Here is a 20,984-nt window from a genome sequence, read left to right on the forward strand (position 1 = left end):
ATTTCATACTGTCCAAATATCTGCATGTTTCATATCTTTCAATGGCATTAAAGCCGCGCTGAAATACCAGCTATATCTGGTTCACCATTCACTTCCATTGCGTCTACAACTTCTTGGAATTGTGGTTGTAAGTTTATGAACCACCTATCCGGGTTAGCTTTATGACCCCATCTCATTGTAGTTCCATAGTCTGCAGAAACAAAAGTAGGTTTGTTTCCATCTTGGCTAGGTTCTGAATGAACTTTAAACAATGTTTCATTTCTATATGTTTTGGTGAAATTTAACCTTTTATTTTCACCGAGTTCATCCAAAGATTGAACGTTGTATGCTCGTAAGTAAAAAGGGTTGTTGTATTTGTGTACATTTTCTTTCAGTACTTTCATTCTATGCTGAATATTTTCATCTGGTGTTGGAGTCTTTTGTATGTCGGCAAACATTTTTCGATATTCTTCTACTCCGTCAGCCGAATTTTTCTTTAACTCTTGGAAAGATTCCATATTCACCTCATACTCTTGTTGAGGGTCAAGATTTTTCGGCTGTTCCAAATCTTCATCTAGTTTTGTGAAGTTAGTTTCCAAAGGAGGGACTTGTTCGTTTCCTTCAGGCTCTTCTAGCTGTTGTTGCTGAACTATTTCTTCCATGTCTGGTTGTATCTGAACTTCTTCCTGTGGAGTTTCTTGTACCTCATCTGCTGGCATTTCATATATTCCGAGACCGTTTTTAACAAGTTCCCTATCTAAGTCATCCGGACTCATAAACCTTTCTTCTTTCGTTCCGTCTCTATTTTTTACGCGTTTCATGAAGATAGTTGAATTATCATCATTTAGCTCTGACATCAAATATCTCGGAGTAAATTCATCCATGTCATTTGGATGATATGCTATTAAATCATATCCCTTAGCGAGCTTGTATTTTCCAGGTTTGAAATTATATCCCATTTGGTGCTGAACCATAAAGCTAAATAGGTTCGGGTCAGTATTTCCTTCCTTGAACTTTCTAATAGCTTCTTTATATCTGTCACTAAAGTCAATACTATCTGAGTAACCATAGTCTTCCTTAAGCCTTTTTAAGAATTCTTGGTTTCCTTGTTCTCTACTTCTTTTATGTCCTTGCTCTGTTTGTGGTTGTTGTTGTGCTGGTTGTTGTTGCTGTGCAGGGTTTTGAACTGTTGGTTGCTGTGCTGGTTGTGGAGGTGGTTGTGCTGGATTTTGAACTGTTGGTTGTTGTGTTGGTTTTGGTGCATGCCTGTGTCTGTGTCCATGTGACGATGTAAATGTTTTAGGTAGTCCTGGTGCAGGTGCTTCTCTTGGAGGGTTTGGTGGTATATAAGTTCCACTAGCTAGTATATAATTCCACCAGCTGGTATATAAGTTCCACCAGCTGCACATATGTTCCATCTGCAGCATAGTGTCCTACCTGACTTTTCGTTTTTAAAAGAAGCATTTACTAGGTCTGTTTGGTCTGTTGTAACTCTTTTCTTGACTTTCCACAACAGTTGCTCTAACGGCGTCATAGGCACTTTGAACTGCCTGTCTCGTTGCTGCATCTGTTATTTTCGTCATATTTTGTGCTACTTCTTTTAACTCTTTGTCGAAACCTTCAGACTTCAGTTTCTTTCCAGATGAGAAGTCGTTCACTTGTTTCACCTTACTATGAAGAGCTTCGAAGGCGTTCTTAAAGTCAGCATTCATTAAAGCTTCATTTGAACTGTCTTCATCCGCTTGTATTTTTGTCCTTATTGACCCTATAAGCTGGGCTGCTTTAGCGTTGGCTTGGGCATCTAACCAGTCATTGTTAGCTTTTATATATTCTGCGCTTTTCATTGCCTTTTGCATGGCTGCGTCGTTATTTTTACTTTCTTGTGCTAAGTTTTCATACTGTACGGTTTGGTTTTGCAACTGTAAAAGTTTTTCTGCCTTTACATTTGCTTCAACTTCTTTTTTATACTCATCGCTATCCATATATGTCTTCAGGGCTTTTTGTTTTATCTCTTCATCTTTCAGTACTTTATATTGAGTAGTATGGTTTTTCAAATTTATGACATCTTGTTCCATTTTTGCTACTTCTGCTGCTTTTTCTGACACTTTTTTCGCATATTCCTCTGTACTTAGTTCTTTCAGTTGTTCTTCTTTCTTCTTTTTCTCTACGTTTAACTCATTGAGTTTCTTTGTGTGTCTGTCATATTCTAGTTTCTTTTCGTTTTCACTTATTTGCTTCTGTATGTCTATGTTTGACTTTTTGACATCTGATATTTGATTTTTGAGTGAACTCAAATTCATTTGACTTTGAGGGTTATAGGCTGTTCCGTCTGCAGCTCCACCATAGCCTGCCATTTTCGCTAAAAGTGCCGCTCTTAAACCTCCACTCTGTGCACCAAGAACTCGGTTTAAAAGCATAGGATTGCTTGACATTTGTTGCAACATAGTGGGGTCATTCAGCATTTGTTGTTGCAACTGTTGTTGTGGTGTTAGTCTTACTATTGGATGTTTCAATGCTCCCTTCCTCTTACGTATATTCTTACGTAGCTTACGTGGCATTTTAAGTGAAGTTAAAAAGCGTCATTTGACAGATGTTTATATGACACTTTCTCCGGTTTATAGGACCTCTCTCATATTCTATCTTGTCATATCTAAACTCATAGTCATGTATGTCCTCTAACCATCTCATGACACTTTCCAAACCACTTTTATCGGATGTAAAGTAAAAGCATGGATGGTTATGTAAAACGTCTAAAGTTTCTAAAGAGTCTCTCAAAGTATACTTCCTTGGAACGCCCGTAACTTTTCCTGTAGCGACGATAGACCCTTACTTGTCCGGACAAAGTTGTACTATTTTTTTTACCGAAAAGTCAACGACAACGACTTTCAAAAATTTTATGGGCTAGAAGGGGCGCAGCCCCTGGGAAGCCCCCTATACCCAAAAAAAACCTCATTTTATACTTCATTTATACTAAACATCTTCGGGGCTAGAGGGCACGTAGTGCCTGGAGGCCCCAATACCTTTTTTTTTTTTTTTACAAATATCTAAATTATCATTCCCATTTAATAACTTAATTGTATCATAACTGTAATAAACAGAAATTCATCAAAAGTGACAGCTCTCAATTTTTTGACATTTGTAAATTCTAAATTGAATGAGAAAAATGAAATAATACTAAGCATAATACAATATTCTAGATTTAATTATAATTAGGAAAAAGTTAGTTTTGAGAGTACTTTTCATAGGCATATAGAATGAAATCTTCTGAAAAATAATATCACATAAACTCATATTATTTTCTAATATATAACTATTTTATATAAAAATCAAATTCAATGATCTTAAAAGCGAAGGATAAACCTCAAAATTTACGAATATAATGAGTGGGAATATTTCATATGGTTTTATGATAGATAAGCATTATATTCCCACTCATTATATTCGTAAATTTTGAGGTTTATCCTTCGCTTTTAAGATCATTGAATTTGATTTTTATATAAAATAGTTATATATTAGAAAATAATATGAGTTTATGTGATATTATTTTTCAGAAGATTTTGTGTTCTTCTTCAAAATTTTATTTTTTTATTAAAAAGAATCTTTACAAAATATACATTTACTTTAATTAATATTTAAAAACGTGCTCTATCAAAAGTTCCAAAAATTCAATATTTTAGCTTTTCTGAGGTGTCACTTTTGATGAATTTCTGTTTACAACATAACAATTATCAATCTATCAAAGTAATTCCTGATATTATTCAATTACATGCCAGTAAATACCTATAAAATGCTCTTGATAAAATATTCAAAACCTATTTTCAGCTAATAACAGCCCTAAGAATATCAATTTGTAACGTTAAATGAAATTTTCTTCTAAATTTAAGGGTCCATGGTATATTTTCAATACTATTCAAAAATTGAATGCTAAAATGAGAATTATCGTTATCGTCTTCCTCTTGAATCGATTTTTTTGAGCTTCTTGGTTAACGAAATCCAAAAAAATATATTAAAAACAGTATATAAATATGATATCAAATCAGAATCTATAATTAGATATGGGCCTTGCCATATAAATTTTGAAGATTAACGATAGCCTTCGCCTGGCCGGACCGTGGACCCTTAAAAACCCAGACATCATATCCATCAATCATTAGAAATACTATTTTGGTATAAAACCAAAATATTCGTAAAATGTACAATAACCAAATCAAAAAATTTGAAATACCGGACTTCTTGTTCTAAATAACTGTAAACAGAACGATTTATCTATAAAAGTACAAGTGACTCTAAATGTACTTTCATAATATCTACATACGTAGTCAGATTATTATTTCCACAAAAGTGCCACGGCTAAAATTTTTTACAAATCATGTTAAGTTCAGAGCAACTAAAAAATGAAGAAGGATGTGATTTTGGTGACATAAAGCCAGATGAGGCATTGAAATACCCTAATCAAGCATCAAAACTTATTTGGAATGTCAATTCCGATAATATTTTACAAACATCATCACTAATTATAGAATTTATTAAATCTAACAAAATATCCAGCAAAATGACACTTTACTTGATTGACAATTTTTCACAAATTCGTGATAAAGATATTAAATTATTTACAGAACTTCACAAAAAGATATTAAACAAATTTTCATGCCTAATCAAACCGAAAAATGAGAAATTAGCGATGTTATTATATTATAGAGGTTTCAAATTTGAAAACTTTGAATCTGAAATGAAAGAAGAAGAAATCCTGAATTTGTATTCAACAGAATCTCCTTTATACTATATTGCATGGGATAAAGTTGATGATCTTAAGGGTAAATTCCCAAATCTTGATATTAATGAGGAAATAGATTATGAAATCACACCACTTAATTGTGCAATTAAATATGGCTCAGAATTGTGTTTCAATTACTTGAAAAATTTAGGAGCTAAATACACAGGATACTCCGAAATGTGTGCTGTTCAAGGCGGAAATAAAAACATTTTTATGCAAATGATAGAGGATGGAATCTCATTTGATGACATGATTAATACAGCATTGGATTATCGACACTATGAAATTGCTGACTACCTTAAAACAAATTTTGGACAAACTCCTGATTCAATAGCAGAAAGTATGTTTTTCGGAAATTATGATGTTGCATCTTATTTACTTTCTAATGGAGAAGATATCAACAAAATTTATATTATCTTTAATTTCATATTTATCGTTGTTTTATGGAATTCTCTTTCTTTTCATATTTTTCATTGTTTTATAGAATTCTCTCAATATTCATGAATGTCCTCTTAGTATTGCAATCAAAGAGAATTCAATAGAAATTGTCCAATTCCTAGTCGAGCATGGTGCAGATGTTAACATGGAACTTATTTTCTTTCTTTTCATATTCATCATTATTTCATCACATTCTCTTTCTTTTCATATTCATCATTATTTTATAGAATTCCACTTCTTTTCATATTTATCATTATTTTTTTGGATTCTCTTTCTTTTCGTCTTCATTATTATTTTATGACATTCTCTTTCTTTTCATATTCATCACAATTTTATGACATTCTCTTTCTTTTCATATTTATCATTATTTTATGACATTCTCTTTCTTTTCATATTCATCATTATTTTATAGAATTCTATTTCTTTTCATATTTATCATTGTTTTATGACATTCTTTCGATATTAATGAATGCCTTCTTAGTCTTGCAATCAAAAATAAAGCAACAAATATTATCAATTTCTTAGTTGAACATGGTGCTACAAATTTCTAATAACTATTATACAAAAAAAAATAATGACAATTATTTGATATCCTATATAAAACATATATAATATTAATTTTATTAAACAATCATCGCATAATGAGATATAAGAAATAAACACTAAATATATAATCGTCATGATCGGAATTTATTTTTTGGGAAAAAAAGTCCAAAATTCAATTAAAAATAATCGTCATTTTGGACTTTTTTCCACCCAAAAATTATCCAGTAATCTCGAAATTATTTAAGGATAAAATTTCATAATAATAAATTAATTTTAAGTTTGAAGATGGTGAGATATTTCGGTGAGCACTAATCACATTTAAGCATATGTTTCCAAATCATTCTTTTCCATCTAGATGATATGCCCAATAATATAATTTTATTTTTGGATAATGATATTTGGTGATACTAGCAAAGCATCGAAATACTATTTAATATTAAATTCTCTTGAATGAAAATATTTTGTCAGGCTTTATCAAGAATCTAATAATAGTTGAAAAACTGAGAATCATCTCAACTCATTCACTATTTACATTTTCCATATATGAACTTTTTATTACTTCATTTATTGTGTGTGAGTTTAGAAGACCTAAATAAAAACAATAAATGATCAGATCTAGCTCCCAACATTTTCCTATCTCAGATGCAATGATACTGGAAATACACCTCTCATTAATGCATCAAAAGAGGAATATGCTTTTGCGATATTTGTAAACAATACATTGTATACGAAAACTCTCTCAAAATTGGGAACTCTCTCTCAAGAATTTTACAGTGAATTGAGTCCCAGAAACATCTTGTGTTGGTCTTCTATCAGATCTTCTTGTGGTTTTATACTTGTTCATTGTTTATTATCTCCAGAGAACTCCATTATAAAATCTTTGATATTTTTTATTTTTAATTAAGGCAACTGGCGTGAAGCGTCATTGAAAATTAACCTTAAACATCTGAATTGAAGACTATGTCATAGGGGTGTAAGTGCACCCTTAAATGTGTAAGAACATTTAAAAAGAATATTGTGAATTTAAGAATGTCATTTTCTCCCCCGGGGGTTGATCGCGTCACCCAAGTGAAGGACGGCGGGGGACAATAATTGAAGAGTTTTGCTTGATGAATTCAGAGTCTATTTGTAAAACGTCAAAAATAAAGTAACTGATGATAAAAATGACTCTAGGGGATTTTATTGTTTTAAAAATCATGAAATATTAAAAAATCTGCTATGACATAAAGTACTCCTTAATATGAAACATAAAACAATTTGAAAAATATAAGAGTACAAAATTTTTGATAAAAAAAGTGCAAAATTTTGAGTCTTTTTTTCCCTCCAAAAAAATGATTGCTGAGGTGCCAGATCAATATATAGAAGCGCCTAAGGCGACTACTTTCCAGCAATCTAGTGAGGGTGATAATGTTCTTCACTATGTTGCGCTTCCAGATGGAAAAACATCTATAGATCCAGTTGATTTTCCAAAGGAACCCTTGCTACAATACGACTTTGAACTTGACGAATTCCAAAAAACAGCTGTAGCATGCGTCCATAGAAACGAATCAGTTCTTGTTTCTGCACATACATCAGCAGGAAAAACCGCAATTGCATTATATGCCATTCAATCAGCAATTAACAGCAATTCTCGAGTCATATACACATCACCAATCAAAGCTTTATCCAACCAGAAATACAGAGAGCTCAAAGAACAATTCGGCGAAGTTGGCTTAATCACAGGCGACGTAACTGTTAATTCTAGTGCTCCAATTCTCGTCATGACAACAGAAATTCTTCGGATGATGCTATACCGTGGTGATTCATTGATCCACGAGCTTTCTTGGGTTATTTATGATGAAATTCACTACATGAAAGATCCAGAACGTGGTGTTGTTTGGGAAGAATCAATCATTATGCTTCCAGACTCAGTCCACTTCGTTTTTCTTTCAGCAACAATTCCAAATGCGAGAGAATTTTCAGAATGGATTTCCTCAATACACCATCAACCATGCCACGTAGTTTATACAAATCACAGACCAACACCACTCAAGTTTTACATATCCTCAAACGGAAGTGAAGCTCCAGCCTTAATAAAAGAAGGAGAAGGGCCATTAGACACAGTTGCAGTTCATACAGCCTATTCAAAAGTGAAACCAGAGGAAGACAAAAGTATTTACAAAGGAATTTCCGTTACAAAATTAAATTCCGGCGAATCTAAGCCTGTTTCACGCCAAACAACAGATAAACTATGCGCCGAAACCGCAGCATGGCTTGTGACCCATGACCAAGCTCCTTTGATCGTTTTTGCTTTTGGCAGAAAATTATGCGATGATCTTCCAACGAATTTGAATGGAAAGTCATTTGTTACACAAGAAGAGTCCGAACAAATCAACCAGATGATCGATGTAGCCATAGAAAAGCTCGAAGACAGCGAAAAAGAATTACCTCAAATTCAAACAATGAGAAACCTCTTAGTTCGCGGTATTGGTGTCCACCATGGCGGTCTCATTCCATTACTTAAGGAATTGATCGAGCTTCTATTTCAATACGGTTTATTAAAAATCTTATTTGCGACAGAGACATTTGCCATGGGTCTAAACATGCCTGCCAGGTCCGTCTTATTCCATTCCCTGTTCAAATTCGACGGAGACAAGCGAAGACTCCTTACATCTAGTGAATTCATCCAAATGAGCGGTCGCGCCGGCAGAAGAAACAACGACAGGTTCGGAAATGTCATTCTCACATGTACAGGCGAACCACAAGAGCGTCCTTTCTGCGATTTGCTCACAGGAATCGCCCAACCACTTAATTCCGAATTTCACGTCACTTACCATATGCTTTTGTCCCTTTTGACTTCACGTATGATGGCACCCGAACTCCTTATGAAGCGTTCTTTCCACCAATTCCAAATGGAGCGCGAGGAACCATTAAAAGAAAAGGAAAGGGACGATTACGCGCGAAGAGCCTCCGAAATCCAAATCAAAGACGAAAACAAAGTTAAACAAAGGGTTGTTGTTGAAGATTCCATTGAAAAACTGAAACAAGAGAAGCGAGATCTCGAAATGTCTCGTGAATGTTTGAATGACATATTAGTTTTAGGCAGAGTTGTTGAAGTTGGAGAGTTCGGATATGGAATTGTCGCTGCAGGATTCGCTCCAAAGCGAAAAGACCTCGAAATCTTTGTCGCCATTGCAGGAAAGAAAAACAAAGATGGAGAGATTGTTCCTGATCCTCCTTTGCGACAAGATTCAACAATTTTCCACATGAAAATGGATGCGAACCAACTTACAGCAATAACTGATTTTGTGATTGATGTTCACCGGATGACGAATGATGGTGGATTGAACTACGCTTTCTCCAAACTCTTGAAAGCTGTGAACCAACACAAAGTGAATAAAAAAGATTGGTCATTCGTAATGAACAATGAAGAAAAAAGGAAAAAATACGAAAAGCTCAATTCTCAATTGGAAAAACTCAATGAATTACTTCCAAAACTCCAGAATGTTCCTAAAGAAGATATACAACTCTATAGAAAGAAACAAGATCTTCAGGAATTATCTAAAATGGCTGCAGAAAGATGTAATTATCTCAAAAAAGCTGTGATGCAAAGAGATTTGCAAGAAATGAAACTAATTATAGAAAAATTAGGTTTCGTTGACAGCGAAGGAATAATTACTGATAAAGGAAGAGTTGCTTCTGTTATAACTGCTGGTGATGAATTAGTAATGACTGAATTACTTTTCTCTGGTTTGTTGAATGAATTAACTTCTCAACAAATTGCTTCTTTGATGTGTAGTTTCGCTACGGATGAAGGTGCAAAAGATGAACCTGAAATCCCTGACGAAATGAAAATGCCGTGGGAGAAATTGAAGGATATATGTGAAAGAGTGTATAACGTGATGTTGGAATGCGGAAGAAACGAACCAAAAGAGAAATGGATGGGTAAATTCGATGGAACATACGTTTCTCTCACTTTTAACTGGGCCGCAGGAGCTTCTTTCAAGGAAATAATGGAAGAAAATCCGGATACTTTCGAAGGTGGAGTAATTAGAACAATGAAAAGAACTGAGGAAATTCTGAGACAGGCTCAAAGAGCTGCTGCTGTTATGGGATCCCCTGAGTTGGAATTGAAGATATTAGACGCAATCACGAAGATAAAACGTGATATTGTTTTTGCTGCTTCTTTATATTTGTAAAATAAAAATAGAATTATTTTAAATTAATCTTTTTTTTAAAATTCGATTTCCTAGTATATTAGAAGCAAACATAAAAGATTAACGTGATCTTGCTTTTACTTGCTTCTTTACATTTAGAATTATTTTGAATTAATCTAACATGCGCAAAAAACATTATTTAAAATTGAATTTGCGCATTTTTTGAGTATGCTAAAATTTTTGCATATGCAAAAAATATAAAAGAAAAAAACAAATCATTTTTGACTTCTTTACGTGAGATGCACAGATTAAATGCAAAATAATCGTTTTGTGAACTTGAAGGATTTTTTTAATTCAATCTCCTTGTGCGAATGGTGCAAATATTGATTATTCTGATTCTGAAGGTAAAACGACTCTTCATACTGCCGTAAGTGAAAATCAAACAGAAATTGCATTGGTTTTGATTTCAAAAGGAATTAATATAAATGCATTAAATGGATATGAACTTAATATTTCTGTTGCATCAAATAATACTGCTATGGTGGAGTTACTTTTCTCACATGAGGCCAAGGTTAACATAAGAGATAAAGTAAGAGGTTTTACACTACTTCACTATGCATGCATGACCAATAATATTAAAGTTGTTAATATTCTAATTTCACATGGCGTAGATGTAAATGATAATAGGAACCCTTGGAGTCAATATTTAATTGTAATTGTAAAGATGTTGCTGAAATTTTGCTTTCACATGGGGCAGATGTCAACAAGAAAATTATCGTGGTGATATTGCTCTCCATCATGCCATATTCTTTGAATGTAAAAATATCACGAAACGCTATGTTAATGATTATTGACATGATTTCTTAAATGATGATTTTGTAAATTCTTTTGATATGGAAAGAAACTCCAATGATTTGGTTGAACTTCTACTTTCAAACCGTGCCACTGTCAATGCAAATAACCATGATGGGAATACACCTCTTCATTTAGCTTCAATGATGGATGATGACAAAGTCATTGAACTATTAATTTCTCATGGTGCTACAATAAATCCTTTAGGTATAATGATCTAACTCCCCTTGACTTAGCTGTTATACGTGAAATAAGTTGCCGAAGGGGCGCAGAAGATCAATGCGGATCTAGTCCTGATTATCAATTGGCAAATAAGGTAGTGAATCTCTTAATATCACATGGAGGAATAACTACGAAAATAGGGGACCAGGCGTATACTTAACTTTTGAAATTAAGAGAAAGTTAACAAAATAGTATATGAAAGAATAAGCATTCGTTGTATTTCAAAGATTCTCCAAATTGTACTATGGGTATTTTATTGAATTAATTTCATTTCTAAAATAACATATATTTGGACATTATATAAATTCATAAACTAAAAACTTATTTATAACTATATACAATGTATTTCGTTATGGAATACATTATCAAATATTTTGGTTTCCAACAAAGATCTGAAACGGTTCTATCAACGGTCTAAAGTTTGATATTTGAAATAACAATTTATATGCGTCTAATTTTTATCTCTTTTAAAAAACTGCATCGAATAAATTCCGGTGAGAAAATTTCATCAATTTTTTTTGAATCATTATTCAAATTTGAGAGATCGTCTCATATGACAATAATTCAGAATACAATCATAAGACATGAACTTAACAATCCTTTCAAACTGATTTCCTGTATTACATAAGACATGCTAACATGTATAATCATCAGAAAATTTGTATCATTTCACATTTCATTATTAATGATACCTCAATCAGTACCATGCATGATTACAGGTGTTAACCATCTTCCTGTAACTCAAAATCTAAATCAGAATGCTTTTAATGCATCTGCCATGGATATTCTTACAAGATTAAACAATGGAGAAGAGGTAAGAGTTGCAATTGATTGCGAAGGTTTTCAATTAGGTTATCACTCACATTCACTTGGAATTCTACAAATAGCTGAATGCTTCAAGAGTGGATTTCCTAGTTCAAACTCTTCACATGTATCAATTGAGCTCCAGCAAGGATTTTTAATTAAAACTCCATTCTCTCAGCAAACTACTACATATCTCTCAAACATCTTAAGCCATAAGAATATAAAGATTATTATGTTTGGCTGTACGTGCGATATTCCAGCCATTCTTGAAGAAGGTGTAAACTTAAATATCAAAGCAATCATTGATGGACAAACTTACTCCATTGATAGACCAAAAGTCTTAAGGACACAATAGGCATTGCTACAAATTGCGTAGAATACAATAATGCATTAAGATCATTAGCAACAAAAGATGAAATCAATTTTGACTTATTCTACTATCAAAACAAGGATAAACCAGATCCATTTTCAATTATGCTCACGCAAAGATTCTGGAATTATAGCGGAAATGATATTGGATTAACAGCTGTCGGCCTGATGGGCGCTCTTAGAATGACAAGTTTCGAAAACTTAATAAGATCTTCAAATATAAAAACCCAGAAAATATATGATCTAATCCAGCGTCATGGATATATCGCTCCTGCTTGCGAAAACGGTTTCCAATATTCACCACCTTATATTAATGGAAGGATTCCAAACATGGAAGTTGCCCTTAAACTTTATGTAAGATGTTGCTTAATCGAAGAAAATTTCAATCTTTATCAATTATTTGCACCATGGGATAAGAAGCTTTCTTTGAATCAAATTCGCCAAGGAAAATCAAAAGCTCTAAATTATATAAGAAATCAGAGATTTTACTAATTTGATCTGATATTTTTAAAATCTGAAATTCTTAAGACTAAACTTATCACATATTATCAAAACGGCATATGAATTTAAATTTAAATGTCAACAATAGGATCAATTCGATATCGTAGATTTTATATATAAAAATTTGAGTCAAATAAAGAATTTGCATGTATAAAGCTCTAAAAATACGGAAATATATGCTATATATAATTAAAACATGGGCGATGAGTTTAGATGAAATAATTATGTCATTCATTGAAATAATTCCATTCAAATCATAGCAATTGCAATCCCCAGCTAATCTAATGTGGTTTTAATTAAAGTGTTGAAACTATAAATGCGATTGGAGATATGCACAACCATTAGTTTGGGGCAATCCTGAATCAACAATTGGTGGAATCCCAATTAATGACTTTGCCACAGGTGTCCCATCTAAAGTCTTCCCTGACCACTATATGAAGAAGCCGACTGGCGACAATCTTGGTGGAACAGGATTTAATTTCAAGTCATATGGAAGTTTTCCAGATTGTGTGAAAGATTCTTCTATCCAATGTCCTACAAAGTATATTAATTATAAGCAATATTGTGGTCCAGCACGTTATGAATTCTTTAACCCTACAAAGGCAGATTTTGCACCATATACTTATCTTTTTGACTTCGTTAATCTTACGTATCCATCTCGTGTTTGCCCTGATGGTACTGCAATTTTGCCTGGGGCTTCTTTTTATATCAATTGGTATGAAGTCTGTGCCCCGTATACATGTGATAAGTATGATAGTTATACATTGAATGTAACACATAATGGAAATTCAAAGATAATAACATGTAACAAGAACAACGTCGGTGCACAATTCACATATGAAGTTCCAACATCATGGGGACAGGGTATAAGAACAGCAACATGCGTTTATCCAGAAATATTCTGCAGAACTGTAAAACTCCATGATATGAACTTTGTTGCTGATCCATTTGACCTTAACACTGTCCAGCTTGAAGATCCATATAAAACATCAATATCCACTCCTACACCACAGACTCCAACACCAACTCCACAGACTCCAACTCCGAAGACTCCAACGCCACAAATACCAACTCCAACTCCTAAGACTCCAACGCCACAAACACCAACTCCAACTCCGAAGACTCCAACGCCACAAACACCAACTCCAACTCCGAAGACTCCAACTCCAACACCACAGACTCCAACGCCACAAATACCAACTCCAACTCCTAAGACTCCAACGCCACAAACACCAACTCCAACTCCGAAGACTCCAACGCCACAAACACCAACTCCAACTCCGAAGACTCCAACTCCAACACCACAGACTCCAACGCCACAAATACCAACTCCAACTCCGAAGACTCCAACTCCAACACCACAGACTCCAACGCCACAAATACCAACTCCAACTCCTAAGACTCCAACGCCACAAACACCAACTCCAACTCCTAAGACTCCAACGCCACAAACACCAACTCCTACACAGAAGACTCCGACCCAAAATTCGCCAACAGCTAAATCCGAAATAACAAATATTCCAATCGAAACAAGTTCATCACCACAAAATCCAGTTGTAGCACCATCTGAAAATGACAGAGGAAAGAGTAGTCCAAGGGGCAATGATGATTCCAAGTCAGGATTAGGCTCTAAAGGACTTTCAACAAAGATGTTGATAATCATTTGTGCAGTAGCTGCTGGCGTTGCCCTCATTATCACTATTGCTACTGTTATTGCATGCAAGGCCAAAAGAACAATGGAACATTCAAGTGATGATATCCTTCATGAAGAATTCCTTGTCTAAATTATGTGTTTTTTTCATATTGAGCTAATGATTAAAGATTTAATTCTAATATGTTCTAATTGATATGGGATTAATAACATACAAAAATGAATATTTTGATTTTGTGCGCTCATTTGTTTTGCTTGTTTCATTGGCTAAAAATAATAGAAATATCCACTATAGGGCTAATAATGAATGGGTGCCTTATAGACAACATCACTCTCTCTGAAGCCAATATGTTGTGTGAATCTATCTCGAAGGAATTTAAGCATGAGAAATCTTGGTCCTGCACTAGTGCTTATAAGTTAATAATTTCTTTGAGGTAACAAGAAACTTTCTTGTAAAGAAAAACCTTCACTGCTGAGATTGAATGTTATAAAACTCATATAATATATATGTGCTTCATAACCTTCAATCTCTGCGGGGAAGTCAGCAAACTTGAAGTTAATTACTCATATTTAAATTAATGTTTGCTGACTTCAGAGAGAGAATTATAAAAGGTTTCATAATTTCATTCTCAATATATTTGAGAGAAATTTTGCCTCATTTAATAGAATCTTGTTTTTATATCTTATTATTTTCTCATAATACTTCTAATTCCTCTATTTCCTCTTCCACATAAAATTTAATTTTGTAATGCTATCATATACACTTAATGTTTTCAAATTTTCAGATTTAAATTTAATCTTTATTTTCATCATCATTTATAATCTTGTTCCTATATAAAGTTATAATAAATTATCGTCAGATTCTAATATTTATGATTCTTACTACTCAATTCAATATAATTATGTTAGTCACTCATATTCAGGAGAATAATTTAAAAATCTATAGCTCATATTTTGATAGTTATATACCCTATAATTTTATGAATATGGCACTTTTCGTCGATTTTCAAAGAATTAAATCGCTTCTATCTCAATAACTAATAAACATATAAGATTTTTGAAATTATATATAGTGTACTACAGCTCAAGATATTATTAATATGTATTAGAAAGAATAAGATATTGGATTTTGATATCACAAAATGACTTTTCAATTTATTGTAGTTCCTCACAGAGTTGAGATTCTACAAAATTCTTTGCAGATAATTTATGAAGGGATGATAGACTAACGAACTATAGATACATGAATTGAAAATAAAAAAATCGATTAAATATGAACCTTCATAAACCGTTTAAGAAACTTAAAAACTATTCTTTATTGTTTATTTTGGACGAAGTTTAATATGATTGTGGTTTTATTGGACAATAATCGAGTAACGGAAAAATATAACATTTATCTATAAAGTGAAAATTTAGAGGTATATTTCGTAAGATATTTCCTCTCTGATTACAAGAACTATTGTGAGCTATCAATCTAATGAAAGAGAGCAGATTTGGCCGTAATGAAAATGCAATACTTCGAAAATCAATGCAAAAAAGATTAATTTGTTAGAAACAATCGACGATGACACTGAATTCTAAGAGCAAACGTTTCCATTAGGATATTTTGATCATTTCCAAATATTGCAAAATTGCATTTAAACAAGTTAAGGAGAATACTATATTAACCGTGTTGTAAGGAAATATAACAATTTTAAAGATTTTGCGACAGAATTTGAAAAAATATGAAAATCAGATATATAAAAATTGAATAAAATAACATTATGATGGAATATAAGTAGATGAGCTATTAATGCTGCTATGATTTAAAATTGAGTAGTAATGAAATAGAATTTCGATTAAAAAAATTAATGTAATCGTATGAAAGCTTTGATCCAAATAATTAATATTCGCAAATATTTTAACCTACTAATAAAATTCTGATTATATTAAGATATTTTAAAAATGAGATTCCAAATTGAATGGTGATGGAGATGAAAATTTTTAAAAATATAAATAAGAGGATAAATTGATTGAGATATTAACTAGTAAATATTTGAAAAAGTAAATTATTTGAAATCCTTTAAAAATGTTACGGATAAAAGCTATATAAATAAAATGATGGTGTGGTTGTTAGCTTAATGTGTAATATCAAAAAGAATTAATGGGTGTTTGAACTGAGCAACTTTGAGAAGAATCATTTGTGATTCTTGTCAAAGTTGAATCAAAGACAACAATTGATAGACAATTGTTGTCTTTGTGTACAACATTCACTTGAATTATAAACAATAACAAGTGTTTGTTGTTCACTGAGCAACTTTGAGAAGAATCATTTGTGATTCTTGTCAAAGTTGAATCAAAGACAACAATTGATAGACAATTGTTGTCTTTGTGTACAACATTCGCTTGAATTATAAACAATAACAAGTGTTTGTTGTTCACTGAGCAACTTTGAGAAGAATCATTTGTGATTCTTGTCAAAGTTGAATCAAAGACAACAATTGATAGACAATGGTTGTCTATGTGTTCGATAAACACGTGTTATTTATGAATATACACGTGTTTGTTGTTCACTGAGCAACTTTTAGAAGAATCATTTTGTAATACTTTGAAACACAAAATAGCATATTATGCTTTTATTTATCTATATGTGTCATTTTGGGAGACATTGTCTATGCAAGTCTCCCAGAATGACACATTCATACACAATCTTCTTCTGATTGTGTATCTTTTGTCAACAAAGTGCAACAGTGCACTGTTATTGTGTGCTATGTGTCATTGTGGGAGACATTGTCTATGCAAGTCTCCCAGAATGACACATTCATACACAATCTTCTTCTGATTGTGTATCTTTTGTCAACAAAGTGCAACAGTGCACTGTTATTGTGTGCTATGTGTCATTGTGGGAGACATTGTCTATGCAAGTCTCCCAGAATGACACATTCATACACAATCTTCTTCTGATTGTGTATCTTTTGTCAACAAAGTGCAACAGTGCACTGTTATTGTGTGCTATGTGTCATTGTGGGAGACATTGTCTATGCAAGTCTCCCAGAATGACACATTCTTCTCAAATGTTCTTACACTCTATTAAAACTATTCATAAATACAATTTCAATCTTATCCTCATTTTTTTCCGATTACACGTATCGAATCCCAACCTACTGAAACACTTATTCCTCACAATCATTCGCAAATTTTTCTAATCTATGTTTTCTCAACTATTATCCTTTACCTTCATAACAGCATTTAAATATTCCTAATGAAATTTAATGTTTTCATATTAAATACTTAATCACACAAAAATTATATTATCAAATTTTTATATCATTCTTAAATTCCAGATTATATTGCTTACTTTGCAAGCTAACTATAATATAGTGTGATAGCCTTATTGAACTTTGATCAAATACTCCTTCGTCCGTTAAAAATTAAGATGCGTTTAAAAAATCGGAAAAAAATTCTTTTGTTTTATTTTTAATTTTTCAAACGATAAAACTTTTTAGAAAAACTCCAAATTCCAAGAAATGCTTAGATTCAATATGAAGAACATATTCATACAGTCATTGTTGTAAACAGAAATTCATCAAAAGTGACACCTCAGAAAAGCTAAAATATTGAATTTTTGGAACTTTTGATAGAGCACGTTTTTAAATATTAATTAAAGTAAATGTATATTTTGTAAAGATTCTTTTTAATAAAAAAATAAAATTTTGAAGAAGAACACAAAATCTTCTGAAAAATAATATCAAATAAACTCATATTATTTTCTAATATATAACTATTTTATATAAAAATCAAATTCAATGATCTTAAAAGCGAAGGATAAACCTCAAAATTTACGAATATAATGAGTGGGAATATAATGCTTATCTATCATAAAACCATATGAAATATCAATTTTTGCTTTACGCCTATTCCCACTCATTATATTCGTAAATTTTAAGGTTTATCCTTCGCTTTTAAGATCATTGAATTTGATTTTTATATAAAATAGTTATATATTCGAAAATAATATGAGTTTATGTGATATTATTTTTCAGAAGATTTCATTCTATATGCCTATGAAAAGTACTCTCAAAACTAACTTTTCCCTAATTATAATTAAATCTAGAATATTGTATTATGTTTAGTATTATTTCATTTTTCTCATTCAATTTAGAATTTACAAATGTCAAAAAATTGAGAGCTGTCACTTTTGATGAATTTCTGTTTATTACATCATTTCGTTTCAAATTTCAATTTTCAAATCGAACAAAGCTGCAAATTTGAACACTTTACAAAATTTTGAAACGTCTTTTCCCGAATGAATATTGAGTTTCAAGCCGGACAAGCTATAGCAAAACTGATCCTTATGCAAAAAAAAAAAAAAAAAAAAAAAAAAAGGTAGTGGGGCTTCCAGGCACTTCGTGCCTTCTAGCCCTGAGGATGAATGAGTATAATGAAGTTCTTATATACGGGTCTTCCAGGAGCTTTTCACAAAATATATATGTTTTTCATGTTTTGTCAAGATTTCATCGTAAAGACTTTGTCAAGATTTCATCGTAAAGACTTTGTCAAGATTTCATCGTAAAGACTTTGTCAAAACTTCATCGTAAAGACTTTGTCAAAACTTCATCGTAAAATCAGACAAAAATAATGTTTAGGGTAGAAGGTTAGATATAACCTCTTTTCTAACCTCTTTTCTACCCTCTTGAATTTGTCAAGATTTCTTCGTAAATGTTTTGTCAAGACTTCTTCGTAAATGTTTTGTCAAGACTTCTTCGTAAATGTTTTGTCAAGATTTCTTCGTAAATGTTTTGTCAAGACTTCTTCGTAAATGTTTTGTCAAGATTTCATCGTAAAATCAGACAAAAATAATGTTTAGGGTAGAAGGTTAGATATAACCTCTTTTCTAACCTCTTTTCTACCCTCTTGAATTTTCATGAAATTTACACCAAAAATATACTACTAGGGTCATTTACGAAGAAATCTCAACAAAGTCTTTACGATGAAATCTCAACAAAACATAGACAAGAAAGTTCATGAGAAATTAGATGAAGAAGTCTTAACAAAGTCTTTACGAAGAAATTCATGAAAATTCAAGAGGGTAGAAAAGAGGTTAGAAAAGAGGTTATATCTAACCTTCTACCCTAAAATATATTTTTGGGTCATTTACGCTCATTTACGAAGAAATCTCAACAAAGTCTTTACGAAGAAGTCACAATAAAACATCTGTCAAAAACCGCTTTTCTGTCACTTTTCAGGAAAAAACATTTTTATTGTATATAAAATGAATTTTACAAAACCACCGTTACCCTTCTTTGGAAATAAGAGTAGATGTAAAGATATTCTATTGAGAGAACTTAAGAAACTACCGAATGGTCTAACATTTGTAGATTTGTTCGGTGGAAGTTTCTATATATCTCATTTGTGCCATACTGTATTTCCTGACTCAAAGATTATATGCAATGACTTCGACAACTATATGAACCGTCTCAAACATATACCAGACACAAACAAAATATTGAGTGAGTTGAAAGAAAAGATACCTATAGGTAAGATGGAACGTATACCATTAGATAAGAAAAATACTGTCAGAGAGGTTTTGAAAAAAGCAGAGTATATTGACTGGGATAGTATATCTTCTAGACTATTGTATAGTGGTGCTATAAGAGTTCATGACATTGAAACACTTATGTCAAAAGTTTTATATCTTAACTATACAAAGGTTTTCAAAGAGAACATAGAAAAATATACTGAGGGTATAGAGTTTGTGAGATGTCGTTGGACAGAGTTGTATGAAAAATATAAAGACAAGGAAAATGTTTTCTTTATAGTAGACCCGCCGTTCTATAACACATGGGATTTTCAATACCAAGTAGACTGGACTTTGAGAGACTCTTTAGAAACTTTAGACGTTTTACATAACCATCCATGCTTTTACTTTACATCCGATAAAAGTGGTTTGGAAAGTGTCATGAGATGGTTAGAGGACATACATGACTATGAGTTTAGATACGATAAGATAGAATATGAGAGAGGTCCTATAAACTGGAGAAAGTGTCATAACAAAGAAATTTTACTAGTAAGTAAATGTGGTTTGAAATAGGACTACTTGTTTTAGGTTTTTTCCATTGTGTCATTTATTTATTTGACGTGGCAGAAAAGTACAGAGAATATGAAGATGAACCAATGCCTGCAAATGTTCAGTATATGTACTCGTAAGAGATATTTTTATCTAATATTAAATGGACGCACAGAACTTAGCAAATGCACAGCAACCTGGACAACCAAACCCAGAGAATATTCCAAATGAAGTTAGAATACAAACTGCAATGGCAAACTATGGTCAAGTGCCAACAGATGTACAAATGCAAACTGCCATGTCAAATGACGCTGCGTTAGGCTTACCACCATGGTATGCAAATATGAGATGGAAAGAGTTTTATACAAACCCCGAAGTGGGATATAAACAACTCTATGCAGATGACGCGAACACAGGAGTTGACCCAGAATATGTTTTCTACCAGAGGAGAAACAGAATGTATGAGCTCCAGTTAAAGAATGCTATGGAACTCAACAGGAAACGTAAGAGACTAGGCGGACATTAGATTTTTACATATAGTAAAATGGGTTTCTTTGGAAGAATAGGAAACTTCTTTCGAAATGTTGGAAGAGGTATATGGAATGGAATAAAATCTGTCGGAAGAGGAATTTGGAACGGAGTCAAAAATATTGGCAAAAGAGTAGG

General features: G+C 32.4%; 7 protein-coding genes and 1 pseudogene across 8 annotated transcripts, besides 6 other annotated features; 7 read left to right on the forward strand and 1 right to left on the reverse strand.

Moving 5' to 3' along the window:
- Positions 1 to 233: part of a mobile genetic element that runs on past the window's edge.
- A 1,103-nt stretch (positions 234 to 1,336) lies between these two features.
- TVAGG3_0596840 lies at positions 1,337 to 2,537 on the reverse strand (annotated as a pseudogene). Its single transcript has one exon. A coding segment is annotated over exon 1 (1,201 nt).
- A 530-nt stretch (positions 2,538 to 3,067) lies between these two features.
- Positions 3,068 to 3,104: a mobile genetic element.
- Positions 3,105 to 3,660: 556 nt separating this feature from the next.
- Positions 3,661 to 3,698: a mobile genetic element.
- A 165-nt stretch (positions 3,699 to 3,863) lies between these two features.
- Positions 3,864 to 4,098: a mobile genetic element.
- A 250-nt stretch (positions 4,099 to 4,348) lies between these two features.
- TVAGG3_0596880 (protein ubiquitination) lies at positions 4,349 to 5,257 on the forward strand (the record flags this gene model as incomplete). The annotated part of the gene is made up of 1 exon (XM_001301482.1): positions 4,349 to 5,257. The coding sequence occupies one exon, from the start codon at positions 4,349 to 4,351 to the stop codon at positions 5,255 to 5,257; it is 909 nt and encodes a 302-aa protein (XP_001301483.1).
- Positions 5,258 to 7,036: 1,779 nt separating this feature from the next.
- TVAGG3_0596890 (RNA helicase protein) lies at positions 7,037 to 9,924 on the forward strand (the record flags this gene model as incomplete). Its single annotated transcript, XM_001301483.2, has 1 exon — positions 7,069 to 9,915. One exon carries the CDS (start codon positions 7,069 to 7,071, stop codon positions 9,913 to 9,915), a length of 2,847 nt encoding a protein of 948 aa, XP_001301484.2.
- A 1,708-nt stretch (positions 9,925 to 11,632) lies between these two features.
- TVAGG3_0596900 (ribonuclease H-like family) lies at positions 11,633 to 12,106 on the forward strand (the record flags this gene model as incomplete). The annotated part of the gene is made up of 1 exon (XM_051239638.1): positions 11,633 to 12,106. The coding sequence occupies one exon, from the start codon at positions 11,633 to 11,635 to the stop codon at positions 12,104 to 12,106; it is 474 nt and encodes a 157-aa protein (XP_051097462.1).
- A 119-nt stretch (positions 12,107 to 12,225) lies between these two features.
- On the forward strand, positions 12,226 to 12,612 carry TVAGG3_0596910 (uncharacterized protein; the record flags this gene model as incomplete). The annotated part of the gene is made up of 1 exon (XM_001301484.2): positions 12,226 to 12,612. One exon carries the CDS (start codon positions 12,226 to 12,228, stop codon positions 12,610 to 12,612), a length of 387 nt encoding a protein of 128 aa, XP_001301485.2.
- A 443-nt stretch (positions 12,613 to 13,055) lies between these two features.
- On the forward strand, positions 13,056 to 14,405 carry TVAGG3_0596920 (regulation of choline O-acetyltransferase protein; the record flags this gene model as incomplete). The annotated part of the gene is made up of 1 exon (XM_001301485.1): positions 13,056 to 14,405. One exon carries the CDS (start codon positions 13,056 to 13,058, stop codon positions 14,403 to 14,405), a length of 1,350 nt encoding a protein of 449 aa, XP_001301486.1.
- A 3,413-nt stretch (positions 14,406 to 17,818) lies between these two features.
- Positions 17,819 to 17,856: a mobile genetic element.
- Positions 17,857 to 18,433: 577 nt separating this feature from the next.
- Positions 18,434 to 18,470: a mobile genetic element.
- A 1,053-nt stretch (positions 18,471 to 19,523) lies between these two features.
- On the forward strand, positions 19,524 to 20,342 carry TVAGG3_0596950 (phage tail repeat-like family; the record flags this gene model as incomplete). Its single annotated transcript, XM_051239639.1, has 1 exon — positions 19,524 to 20,342. The coding sequence occupies one exon, from the start codon at positions 19,524 to 19,526 to the stop codon at positions 20,340 to 20,342; it is 819 nt and encodes a 272-aa protein (XP_051097463.1).
- Positions 20,343 to 20,481: 139 nt separating this feature from the next.
- TVAGG3_0596960 (uncharacterized protein) lies at positions 20,482 to 20,844 on the forward strand (the record flags this gene model as incomplete). The annotated part of the gene is made up of 1 exon (XM_051239640.1): positions 20,482 to 20,844. One exon carries the CDS (start codon positions 20,482 to 20,484, stop codon positions 20,842 to 20,844), a length of 363 nt encoding a protein of 120 aa, XP_051097464.1.
- Between the last annotated feature and the right edge of the window lie 140 nt (positions 20,845 to 20,984).

This window comes from Trichomonas vaginalis, chromosome II (assembly GCF_026262505.1).
Source record: "Trichomonas vaginalis G3 chromosome II, whole genome shotgun sequence".
Taxonomy (NCBI): Eukaryota; Parabasalia; order Trichomonadida; family Trichomonadidae; genus Trichomonas; species Trichomonas vaginalis.